Raw genomic sequence first — 12,638 nt, forward strand, 5'->3', positions numbered from 1 at the left:
GTTGTAAAATTCCAGGGATAGAATGTAAATATGGAGTTGAGGGGTAGGGAGAGCACAGGATCTTGACTTCAGTAGGAAAACTTGGAGAGGAGCAGAGGTAATAATCTTAAAGGCTTGAGAGGAAAAACGTAATGAGTGAGACAATCAGTTGGACTGTCCCCAACTTCTAAGCTACTTCACTTGGATGTAAGAGCTTTCAGCCTTAGCAACCCTCTGTCAACACATGACTTCCTCAGCGGTCAGGCAGGAAAAACTCAGCATTAGAAAAGGGCCTGAGGTTAGTGGTGGTTGTCCCTAGGGTATAAGAATGTGAGTGATTACTTTCTCCTATTTCCTTCTCCAGATTTTCTAATTTCATTAAATGGATGAGTATTGTGGAAATTTTACTACACAAAATGGAGGTCAAAACAGGCTGAGAACTGCAGGCTCTGCCCTGGGTTCCAGCCCTAGCGCTGCTGAGAGCTCACCTGTGCTGAGGGTCTGCAGCAATTTCTTTGGTCAATTTCTTCTTTTCTGGTTCTTTCTTTCATAGTCCCATTAACATTTTTATTTTATATTAACTGAAAACTCAGGGTCTTATTCTGGCATATAAGTTTCCTTCTGACTCAGGGGGGCTTGGACCTCAGGATTTTGGCTCTGCCTGCTGCCCTTTCCTGCTTCTTTGTGCTTCAGCACACCTCCCAGGCTTGAAGATTATTATGGTCTGAATGTTTTCATCCTCCACAACTTCCCATGTTGAAGCCCTAACCCCCAGTGTGATGGTAGTTGGAGGTGGGACCTTTGGGAGGTAAATAGGTTTAGATGAGGTCATTGAGAGTGGGGTCCCCATGATGTGATTAGTGTCCCTATAAGAAGAGGAAGAGAGACCAGAGCTCTCTCTCTCTCTCTCACCATCACATGAGGACACAGTGAGAAGGGCCATCGGCCAGCCAGGAAAAGGCTCTCACTAGGAACTGAATCATCCTGCACTTTGATTTGGACTCCCAGCCTCTAGAACCATGAGAACTCAATGTCTGCTGTTCAAGCCATCAGTCTACAGTATTTTGTTGTAGCAGCTGGAGCCACATGAGACAGGGACCATCAGTCTGGAAAAGACTGGGCCCGGCCAGCCCTGCCGTTTGTCCCTGTGCTCCGGCATCATCATGGTGATGGCACGGGGCAAGGGGGCTTCCAACAGAACTGAGACAATGAACAGTGGTAAAGAACATCATAGATATACTTTGACATGACAGTTTTGCCTCAGGTTGAGCCTTCCACATTGCCTTGGGAAGAATGGAAAAAACATCAACAGCATTCAGGAGGGCCAGGTACTGCCTGGGAGATGCCAGGGTAACTGTGAGTGGTCTCAGAACAAGCTTCCCAAACTTTTAAGAGAGGAAATAATAGGTAAAGCTTCTGAGCTTGGAATATTTTTGCGGGAGTTAATCTCTAACAGGATACTAGCACATGTTCTACCCAACCCACTCTTGGAAGTGCTAGGTTAGGGAATCTAGTTCAAGCATTCCACTAAGAAATCTTTATTGAGCACGTATTATGTGTACAAGGCAGTAGGGATATAAGAGTGAACGAAACAAATATCCCCACCTTCCTGGAGTGAAGTAGTATGTGGAGTATGTCAGATGGTGGTAGGTGTATGGAGACAAACAAAGCTGGCTTGGGGATAAGGAGGGCCAGGAGGCAGGGGTGTATTGTAGTTTGGAGTGGCCAAGCAAGACCTTCAAGGTGACATTGGATCAGGGGAAGGAAATGAGGGGTCAAGCCAGGTGGGTAGCTGGGGGGATGAGCATTTTAGCTATAAGTCATATCTGGTGCAAAGACTCTGAGACATGGCCATCCTAATGCAAGACCAGAGCGGAAAGGGGAAACATGAGGGGTAGGAGATGGAATATAGGATAGCAGGTCATAGAGATAAGGGGGAGACAAACTGTGTAGGTCATTCTGCAGAATTTGACTTTAACTCTGAGTCAGTTGAGAACCATTGGAGGATTTGAACAGCGGAGTAACTTGACCTTACTTTTATAAGGCCACTCTGGCTGCTGGGGTGAGAATGGGGGGTGAGAATAGGAGCAGGGACATCAGTTAGGAGGCTATGGCAACACTTTTTAAAATAATTGCAACACTTCAGATAGGAGTTGAAGGCAGCCTGGATCAGGATGGTAGTGGGGGAGGAAGTGAGAAATGGTCATACTTTCAATCTATTCTGATGCAGAGCAAACAGGACTTATTGATAGACTGGAAGTGGGTAGACAGAAAGAAAGGAGTTAAGGATGACCACAAGTTTTTGACCCAAGCAACAGAAAAAATGAAATGTCTATTTAGTGAAATGGGGATGACAAGGATTTCCCCACCCTCATGACATCCTTTAACAAGCTTTGCAAACTTCCAAGAAGAGTAATGGTATGTAAAGTTTCTGAAATTGGAAGATTTTTGTGGGAGAAACAGGTTAGGGTTGGAAGAAGGAGATCAGAAGCCTAGTTTCAGTCGAGTAGAATTTGGGTTGTCTCAAAATAGATCATGGACCTAACTAAATGTAAAAGCTAAAAACAGAAAACTTCCAGAAGAAAAATATAGGAGAAAATGTTCATGACCTTGGGTTGGGCAAAGAATTTTTAGATACAATCCATAATAGAAGAAAAGTGGTAAATTTGACTCCAACAAGATTAAACACTTTTGTACTTCAAAAGACACCATTAAGAAAATTAAAAGATTAGACATTTACTTGGAGAAGATATTTGCAAATTATATACCTGATAAAGTACTTGTATCCAGAATATATAAAGAACTCTTACAATTCCACAGTAAGACAAAAAATCCAATTAATAATGTATAAAAATTTAAACAGACATTTTACTAAGATGATATATAAAAGGCTAATAAGCATATGAAAAAATACTCCATATCATTAATCACTAGGGAAATACAAGTTAAAAGCACAACGAAATACCACTGTATGCACATTATAAAGGCTAAAATTGAAGACAGATAATATCAGTTGTTGGCAAGGAAGTGAGAAACTGGAACTCTCACAAACTGTTGGTGGGCAAGTAAAATGATACAGCCAGTTTGTAAAACAGATCAGCACTTTCTTATAAAGTTAAATATACATTTATCATATGACCCAGTTCATAGAAGCATTATTTATAATAGCCCGAAACTGGAAATAATCCAAATATTCATCAACAGGTGAATGAATAAATAAAATGTAGTATACCCATATGATGGAATATAATTCAGCAGTAAAAAGGAAGGAAATGTGGATAGATGCTACAATGCTTATAAATCTCAAAAACATGCTAAGTGAAAGAAGTCAGACACAAACCCCACATATTATATGGTTCTATTCACATGAAATGTCTAGAAAAGGCCTATTTATAGGAATATAAAACAAATCAGTGTTTGTCTAGGGCTGGGGGTGGGAGTGGCTGCAAACAGGCATAAAGGAACTTTTTGGGGTGATGAAAATGTTCTAAAACTGGATGGTGGTGATGGCTGCACAGGTCTACAAATTTACTAATAATCATTGAATCGTATACTTACAATGGGTGAATTTTATGATATGCAAATTATGCTTCAATAAATCTGTTACAAATGCGAGCTGTCTTATGCGATATGCAAAAGTGGGTGTTAAGTTGATAGTTGCACACTTAGTCTGAAAGAAGCCCAGACTGGAGATAAAAGTTGGGAACTGCTCAGTTATACATACGATAGCTATATGATAGAATTTAAAGTCTTGAGATGACTGAAAGAATGAGTGTTGACAAAGAAAAGGGGGCTGAGCACTGAGCTTGGAGGCTCCAAGATTTAGAGGCTGGGGTGTAAGAACTAGCAAGGAGATGGAGAGGTCCAGCCAGCGAGGGAGAAGGAAAACCAGGAGAGTGGTGTCCGGGGAGCCATGTACAGAAGAGGAGAGAGCGTGAGCTGCAGGGAACGCAACTGAAAGTCAAGGACCGTAAAGATGAAGGACTGACTATAGAATTTAGCAAATGTGTGGTTCGTGGGGACCTCAACAAGGAGAATTTTGACAGGGAGGGGGATGTGAATTAGAGGAGTAGGTTCAAGATTGGAGCAGGATGGGAACAGACGACTCTGGAGGAATTTTGCTATAAAGGAGTTTTTGGGAAAATGTGTTTCCTTATAACTAATAATAATGATGGGTCTGTTTTATATTCTTTGTATTCTTTTATGAGATGGTCAGTCAGGTGGGGCACAAGAGGAGACAGAGGAGAGGCTCAGGAAACAAAGTTGATCATAAACTCTCAGGTTCTGCAGCCCGGGGGCAGGACATGCCACGCAGGGCACATGGAAAGACACCAGGGTGGTCAGGAGCAGAAGACAGGAGGGGCTGAGAGCTCAGCTCATGGCCTTTCTTGGGATTTCTGAGGGAAAGACAAGGCAGGGCAGGGTAAGCAGTTTAGGGTTGGCGGGTTCGAGTGGTTCTGGGGGGCTCTAAGCTATAGGGGTGGTCCCTAGTTGCCTGGTACCTGGCCCTGGGATGATCCAGGCAGAGGAATCTTGCTTCCTGGGGTTGTACTGACGCCGAAAGCTCAGGTTCTCTGCACTGATGCCAGAACGAATCTGAGAGACAGAGTTCTGGGTGAAGTAGTAGAAGATAGCTTTATTGCTTTGCCAGGCAAAGTGGGCCACAGCGGGCTCCTGCCTCAGAAAAGTATGTGTCCCAACCCCGGAGGATCTGATGAGAAGTTTTATAGCAATAGCTCAGGGGAGATGTTGCTGACAAGATTAGGATGTGTGAAGGGCTTGCACTCCCTTATTCTCGTCTCAGGTGCTCAGTCTCCTAATCTGGAGCTTTTTTGGTCCCTTTAGTCTTGCCTCAGGTGGTTTCTTGGCTGCTCTTCCCTTGATTAGCAACAGTTCGAATCGAGCTTTGGAACTCAGGGAAGGTCATGGAGGCTGGAGTCTTGCCTACAAGAAACGGGGGACAAAAAAGGCCTCCATGCCCAGGCAACCCACAGGACCTTCGCGCAGTTTCAGTACTGGCCAGACAGAGAAGGTGGGGCTCTGGATTGGTTATTTTGCATTAAAGTCATGCTCCAGTCCTGACTCTTTGCTATCTCTAACAATTGGCTACTGTCTCCCCAACCAGAAAGGTTTTTTTGTTTTTGTTTTGTTTGTTTGGGTGCTTATTTTTAAGATGTCAAAAATCATAATATCCAGAAAAAAATTGTATTGAATACAGCATACAATTTATTTTTACTTAGATAAATATTTTACTTAGTACTGTAATTTAGTCCCCCCAGCACCGCGTGAGGTAGTAAACTCCAGTGTTGGTGAACTTTTGATATTTCCTACATTCCCCAGTGTGCACCCTCTGACTAGAATGTTCTTCACTGCTGGGCTCCAAGGTAACTCCCAAGACCAGCTCCTTTGGGCCATTCTCCTCTTGTCTTATACTGAACTTTATAACATTTGTTTCCTGGGTCAGTCTCTCCAGGTCTTGGTGACTTTTAAAAAGTATGCCTAAAATAAGTGATCTATTTCCTTTCATTTGCATCAAATTTCACTGGATTCTGAATTTTATTTTCAACCAATACTGAGAAATTGGCTCTGAAATGATGCTTTAACCAGAGAAACTAACAGGAATGGATAGAAAACAGATGTCAGTAATGAAGAAACTTATGTTCATAAGAAACTGCTTAACATTCAATAGTTCCTCCCTTAAGAGACGGTGCAAGTTGGAATCGTGGGGGAAATGTGTGTACTTTTTTCCTAGATGTTTATTTGATTGGGAGCTATGTTCCTATTCGGTGAAATGCTTTCTGTATTTGGAAAGTCATGACTATGTATATGTTTGAATAGCATATTAGAAGCCAAAGCTTTCAGCGCATGCATTTACACTGCTGTTCATCAGGGAGATGGCCCCTCTGGGCGTGTGCCTGGTGCAGTGCGGAGGCCATGTCTTCAAGGGTGCTGGTATCTGAGCATCTGACTACAGTCTGGACTTGACAACACTTGGAGCTCCGCAGGAATGCTATAGGATAGAGAGGGTCATGGGTTCAAGGGCAGAGGCTGGGGTGGTAGCGCTGAGCAACAAGCCAAACCCATGAGAGGTTTGGGGAATGAACCACCAAGAGGGAGTCAAAGAATTGGATCCAGGTGAGCAGACTTGGTTGGAAGGATGTGGTGGGTGTGGTATGGGGGTAGTAAGTGAGCATACAGAAACCAGAGCATGGCCGTGAGTAAAATACAGAGAGCACTGCACCTTCCCTGGGCAACTGTAAACCATTCTCTTTAAAGACCAATCAGAGTTAAGATTTGCTGGTATAGAATGATGCTGTAGTGCAGCAATTAAGAACACAGGTTCACTTAGTATGATAATCTGAGGGAACTATATTCAATATCCTGGTTTACCAAACCATCGTGGAAAAGAATATGAAAAAGAATATATATATATATGACAAACACTTTGCTGTATAGCAGAAATTAACACAACATTGCAAATCAACTGTACTTCAATGAAATAAATTTAAAAAAAAGAAAAAAAAAAAAGAACACAGGTTCCTGAGGTCTGTAGACTGGAGTTTGAGTTCTGGCTCCACCACCTCTAGCTGTTGGTTCTCTCTGAACTTTAATTTCCTAAATTATAAAACAATGCCTGATGACAGGACTGTTCTGAGTAATGTAATGCATGTAAAGACCTCAGCATGGTGCCAGCCATATCATAACACTCAAAAGAGGTAATTATTTTTGTTAGTTATTTAGCATCATGTTCTTCTTGCAGCTGGAGAAGGCGACTAGGTATGTGCCAGACCCTATGTGTGGTGCTTTCTGTGTATCATCTGATTTCACTGTCATAACAGCTGCACAAAGCCAAGGCTTTTATGATCCTCGTTTTTATCAATATAAACGAGACTCCTGTGGCTGAGGGAGACTGGGCTGCTGCTCGAGGTCCCAGGACTAAAAGTAGTAACGAGTAGTAGTGAGTCTGATTTCAGTTTCTATGGGTTTCAAGGAATGTTTGCTGACTTGAAATATTGTTTATTTCTCTTAATCTTGGGCAATGTACTGGGATATGAGTAAGAAAGAGAATGAGGAATCTTGATGGAAATCTTATCAGAAAGCTTGCTGTGTGCCTCAGAACATGGTATTAAGCTCTCAGGGTTCAAGGCTGTCAGATTTATCATCTGGTTTTCTCCCTTCCTTCCTTCCTTCCTCTCTTCCTTCCTTCCTTCCTTCCTTCCTCCCTCCCTTCCTTCCTTCCTTCTTTCCTTCCTCCCTCCCTCCCTCCCTCCCTTTCTTCCTTTTCTCTCTCTCTCTCTCTTTCTGAGGGAGAGGAGGATGCCTCAGGTAAACCAATAAGTGCTTAGAGAAGAAAAATATAATGAAATCATATGAGCTTAAAAAGTTCCACAGCTTTCTTAGCATAAACTTTCTTGCTTGGGATAGGGAAACCACCGAATCTGAGGTTTTGCCTAGAAAAATGTAGATAAGTAGCATTTATAAAATGGTCATGAGAGACAGCCTCTTGAACCATTTAGTAGTCTTAGCCCAAGTTGGGGGGGGGGAGGTGCCAGGATGGTTCCACATATGAAAATCAACCAGTGTAATACACCTCATTACCAGAACAAAGGACAAACACCACATGATCATCTCGCTTGATACAGAAAAAACATTTGACAAAATTCAACATTCTTTTATGATAAAAAACATTAGACAAACTAGGAATAGAAGGAAATTACTTCAACATGGTAAAGGCCATATACGAAAAGCCCACAACTTACATTATACTCAGTGGTGAAAAACTGAAATCATCTCCTCTAAGATCAGGAACAAGGCAGGGATGCCCGCCCGCCACCCCCACACCCCCCCCCCCAACTTTACTTCTATTCAACATAATACTGGAAATCCAAACCAGAGCAATTAAGCAAGTGCTATAGACAGAATGTTTGTGTCCTCCCTGAATTCATATGTTGAAGTTTTTGTCCCAGTGTGATGCTATTTGGAGATGGGGCCTTTGGGAGGTGATTAGGTCATAAGGGTGGAACTTTCATGAATGGGACTAGTTCCCTTATGAAAAAGACCCCAGAGAGCTTCTACTCTGCCCCTTCTACCGTGTGAGAACGCAACAAGAAGACAGCCATTTATGAAACAAAAAGCAGGCCCTCCTTACCAGACACCAGATCTGCTGGTGCCTTTGTCTTCAACTTTTCAGGCTCCAGAACTATGAGAAACAAAATTTCTGCTGCTTATAAGCCAACCAGTCTATAGTGTTTTATATTAACAGAGCAAACAGACTAAGACAGTAAGAAAAAGTTACAAAAGGCATCCAGATTGGGAAGGAAGAAGTAAAATTATCTCTGTTTGCAGAAGACATTGTCTTATATAGAGAAAACCTTTAAAGAGTCCCCTCCCACACACAAAAAATGTTGAAACTAATAAGCAAATTCAGCAAAGTTGCAGCACAGAAAATCAATATGTAAAATCAGTCGTGTTTCTATCCACTGACAGTGAAACATCTAAAAAGGAAGCTAAGAAAACAATTGCATTTACAATAGCATGAAAAGAGTAAAACACTTAAGAATTAACTTAACGAAAGAGGCAAAAGACTTGTATGCTGTAAACTAAAAAAAACTGTTGACAACATTTAAAGAAGACACAAACAAACGGAAAGTCACCCCATGTTCATAGATTGGAAAACTTAATATTGTTAAAATGTCAATACTACCCAAGGCAATCAACAGATTTAATGCAATCCCTATCACAATCTCAATGGCATTTTTCTTATGAAAAGAAAAGTTCATCCTAAAACTCACATAGAATATTAAGGTTCCCTGAAATAGCCAAACCAGTTTTGAAAAACAACAAAATTGGAGGCTCAGGCGTCCTGATTTCAAAACATATTATAAAGCTACATCCATTAAAACAGTGTGGTACTGGCATAAAGACAGACATATAGACCAATGGGATAGAATAGAGAACCCAGAAGCAAAACCATGTGTATGTGGTCAAATAATCTTCAACAAGGATGCCAAGACCACTCAATGGGGAAAATACAGTGTCTTCAACAAATGATGTTGAGAAACTGACTATCCACGTGCAAAAGAATGAAGTTGACCCTTACCTTACACAATAAACTCAGAAAGGATTAAAGACCTAAATGTGAGACGTAAAGTTATAAAACCCCTAGAAGAAAACACAGAGGAAATCTTCATGACATTGAGTTTGTTAATGACTTCTTGGATGTGACACCAAAAGCACAGGCAACAAAGGCAAACACAGACAAATGGGACCACCTCAAACTTAACAATTTCTTTGCACCAAAGGACACAATCAATAGAATACAAAGACCAACTGTGGAATGGGAGAAAATATTTGCAGTTCCCTTCTGATCTAATTTCCTTCTTCTTCCTCTTGCTCACTGTCTGTCAACCACTCTGGCATCCTTGTTCCTTAAATACACCAAGCACACTCTTGCTTTAAGGCCACTTTCCTCAGGGGTCTCACATTTCCTTCAGGCCTCTGCACAAACATCTTCTCACTGAAGAGGGCTTCCCCTGATGACCTTTCATAAAACAGCAACCCTTCCTCTCATCTCCACTGTAGTCTCGTCCAGCCAATTCTTTATGTTTCTCTGTAGCACTTCTCACCACTGGCCATACTGTATATTTATCATATCTTTTTTGATTTGCTTTCTCTTTTTCCCTCTAACCCCCCAGCTGGAATATAAACTCTGTTGGGGTATTAAGGCCTTTTATTCTTGTCCCTACTTTGCAGATAAAGAAACTGAAGTTTAAGGAGGTGGGGAAACTTGCCCAAGCAAGTAAGAAAGTAACAGGTATAGACTGGTACACACACTTGTCTGACGCCAAAGACCGAGGCCTTAACGGATACAACTGTATTGCTTTTCTGTCACAAGCTTAATAAAGAGATGGGTGGAGAGCTTTCTGAGTGGGCACCAAAGCCTGGGAATGCCCAGGTGGCCACAAGGCATTCAGAGGCCAGTAGCAGTCAACCAGGGTGGAGGCATATTGGAGAAGAGTGGGAGTAGAATTGGAAAGGGCCAGATCACACAGGGTCTCAGAACTCAGAACAAATAAGAGTGTGGATTTTATGTGATGCTCATTACAGATTTCTGAGTATAGTTTTAAAGAAAGATGAATGTGGTGGTTTAAATATGTGCCCATAAATTTCTTTGACACACCTCTCTTTAAAGGTGGAGCCAAATTCCACCCCCCCCGCCGAAGATGGGCTGGACTTAGTTTCCTGCTAAGTGGGTGGGTGATTTCCCAGGTGAGGTCCTATAAGACCCGGCTGCTCCTGGACGCACTATTTTCTGCACACATTCGGGTGTTTTAGAGCCCTCTGTTTGGAGTCCTCTCCCACCAACACTCTACCACGGAGACACCTGCACATCCTCTATTGCTTCGGCTCTGTGCCTTGCCTTTCCTGTCTCAGGTCGAGACTCCTCGTGTTGCTCATTCCTTGCACTCTCGCTCTAACATGTGTTGACATGCTGAATGAGACCTATTCTGCTCTCTTGACCACATGGCTGACTTTCTGCTGGTCTTGACCTCTCGTTTCTAACTTCTAATCCATCAGGTGCCCTCACCTCACTCCCAGGGATTTGCTCTACATCTTGGCCCACCAGTGCTGCCAAATCAGCAACAGCCTCCAGCTCTGCCCTGAGCTGCCCAGAGACCGGCTGGTCATGACCTTGCTCAGGCAGGCACATCTTAGCCTTGTACTGTTCTTTCCTTCTTCAAATCATAAATTGTATTTTTTATTTTTTCCTTTTGGACTAATGCATAGATTGCCTATTATCTCACTCTAACACACCTTAGTTAATGTATATTTATCTATTTAAAATACTAGTGCATACTATTTAAATATTTAAAACTGTGCACACTCTTTAAAATATTTCCACATCCTTTTCTTGATTTGATCCTTACAATCACCCCCATGGTGACAGCAAAGAGTATTTCTCCCATTTTAGGAAGAAGGAAAGAATTCACTTTTCATTATGCTACAGAGCCTTTATTACTGGCCATGCTCTCTGACATTTTTTTTTTCTCTTGATTTTAAAACAACTACTTAAATATTCAATAGTTGTGCTATGGACAGAATTGTGTCCCCACAAAATTCATACATTGAAGCCCTAACCCTCAATGTGACTATATTTGGAGATAGGGCCTCTAAGGAGGTAATGAAGGTTAAATGAGGTTATATGGTAGGGCCCTAATATAATAGGATTAGCATCCTTATAGGAAGAGACACCAAAGTGAGCACACAGGGAGATGCCAGCCGCCTACAAGCCAGGAAGAGAGGACTCACTGGAAAGTGACCACACGGGCACCCTGATCTTAGACTTCCAGCCTCCAGAATTGTGAGAAAATAAATGTCTGTTGTTAGAGCCACCCAGTCTATGGTATATTTTGGTACAGCAGGCTGAGCACACTAAGACAAACTGTAATCTTCAATAATGAATAATTTTACCCATTTAGAAAATGAAGCAACTATATGGGATAAAGTTTGGTTCTACTTTACTAACTGGTAACAGTTCTACTGTGTTATTGCTTTTGGGTGGGAACCACATTTTTCTTAGGGTTGGACTTCAGATGAACTTGCTTCCAAAGCCCTCTAATTTCCAATAGTTACTCTATTCCCCAGCTCAGCTGCAGAAAAATAGAGTAATAATAATTATGTAACAATTGAAAAGTGTAACACGCCTTCTTCTCTGGTCTAATCCACTGTTCAAGAAAAGCAACAAGTGAGGGGTAATAATTTTCCCTACAATGAGCAGAGAATGAATGATGGTCACTGTGATGGGGAAAAGTAATGCTGTAAAATACAGGCCACAGTTCCTGGAGGGGGAAGGGAGTGTGTGTGTGTGTGTGTTGGGGGGTGGGGTGAGGGATGGATAAGAGAAGGGGTCCTCGAGGGGCAGGATCTCCGAGAGCCTCAGAAACATCCTCAGGTGTTCCAACATCTGATTCTAGTACTATTTCATTGACAAATATGCCTTCCCATTTCACCCACCCTTGAATGTCTACCTGTTTGATTATTTGCACCATTTCTATTTCAATGAATGCTTCAAAATTCTGTGGTTATGTAAATATGTCCTGGGGTTGTGTCCTGTCTCCCAGACAGAGGTGAACTTAGAAATTGCCTAGAATTGGGGTAAAATGCTGTGGAGGGCGGTGGACGCATACAAAAAATAATACCCAAGCAAAATCCCCACGATGCTCTGTGCTGATCCCAGGAGGCAATTAATACTGGTTGACAGAACTTACTCCGTGGGCCTCGTCGGCTCGTCATGCCCAGGAGGTGAGTGTCAGAACCTTCCTGCACGGGCTCCTGCTGGTCGTCTGGATGGGATTTTTCAGACACCATTTCCTTGGGGCCAGCAGCCGACAGCTGTGGGCAGATGGTCAGAGGTTGTGAATCTCAGGGCTTCGGTTGACTCAGATGCTATCTCAGGATGAGGTGGGTCACTTAGCAAGGGGACAGACCTTAATCCTCTTCAGATCTAGATAACTGTGGTCTGTGTCACCTGAGTCACTGTGGTCATGATCACCTATCCCCACAGGAAGCAGTGCTGATCCTGATTTTCTCTAAGAGGTTTCTTGGGGAGATGACCCAGGTGGCACAGTGACTTCCCTGGTGGTGCAGTGGTTAGGAAT

General features: G+C 42.4%; 1 protein-coding gene and 1 long non-coding RNA gene across 3 annotated transcripts in view; one reads left to right on the forward strand and one right to left on the reverse strand.

The window, feature by feature from the left end:
* The window catches only part of LOC132426069 (uncharacterized), a 181,007-nt gene that overhangs the window by 118,735 nt on the left and 49,634 nt on the right, over nucleotides 1–12,638 (forward strand). The window lies entirely within an intron of this gene.
* The window catches only part of CC2D2A (coiled-coil and C2 domain containing 2A), a 135,748-nt gene that overhangs the window by 112,900 nt on the left and 10,210 nt on the right, over nucleotides 1–12,638 (reverse strand). Inside the window, exon 4 of the mRNA XM_060012793.1 lies at nucleotides 12,249–12,372. Coding sequence (XP_059868776.1) covers nucleotides 12,249–12,372 — 124 coding nt within the window. The remainder of the gene's footprint in view (nucleotides 1–12,248; nucleotides 12,373–12,638) is intronic.

Source organism: Delphinus delphis, chromosome 5 (assembly GCF_949987515.2).
Source record: "Delphinus delphis chromosome 5, mDelDel1.2, whole genome shotgun sequence".
Classification (NCBI taxonomy): Eukaryota; Metazoa; Chordata; class Mammalia; order Artiodactyla; family Delphinidae; genus Delphinus; species Delphinus delphis.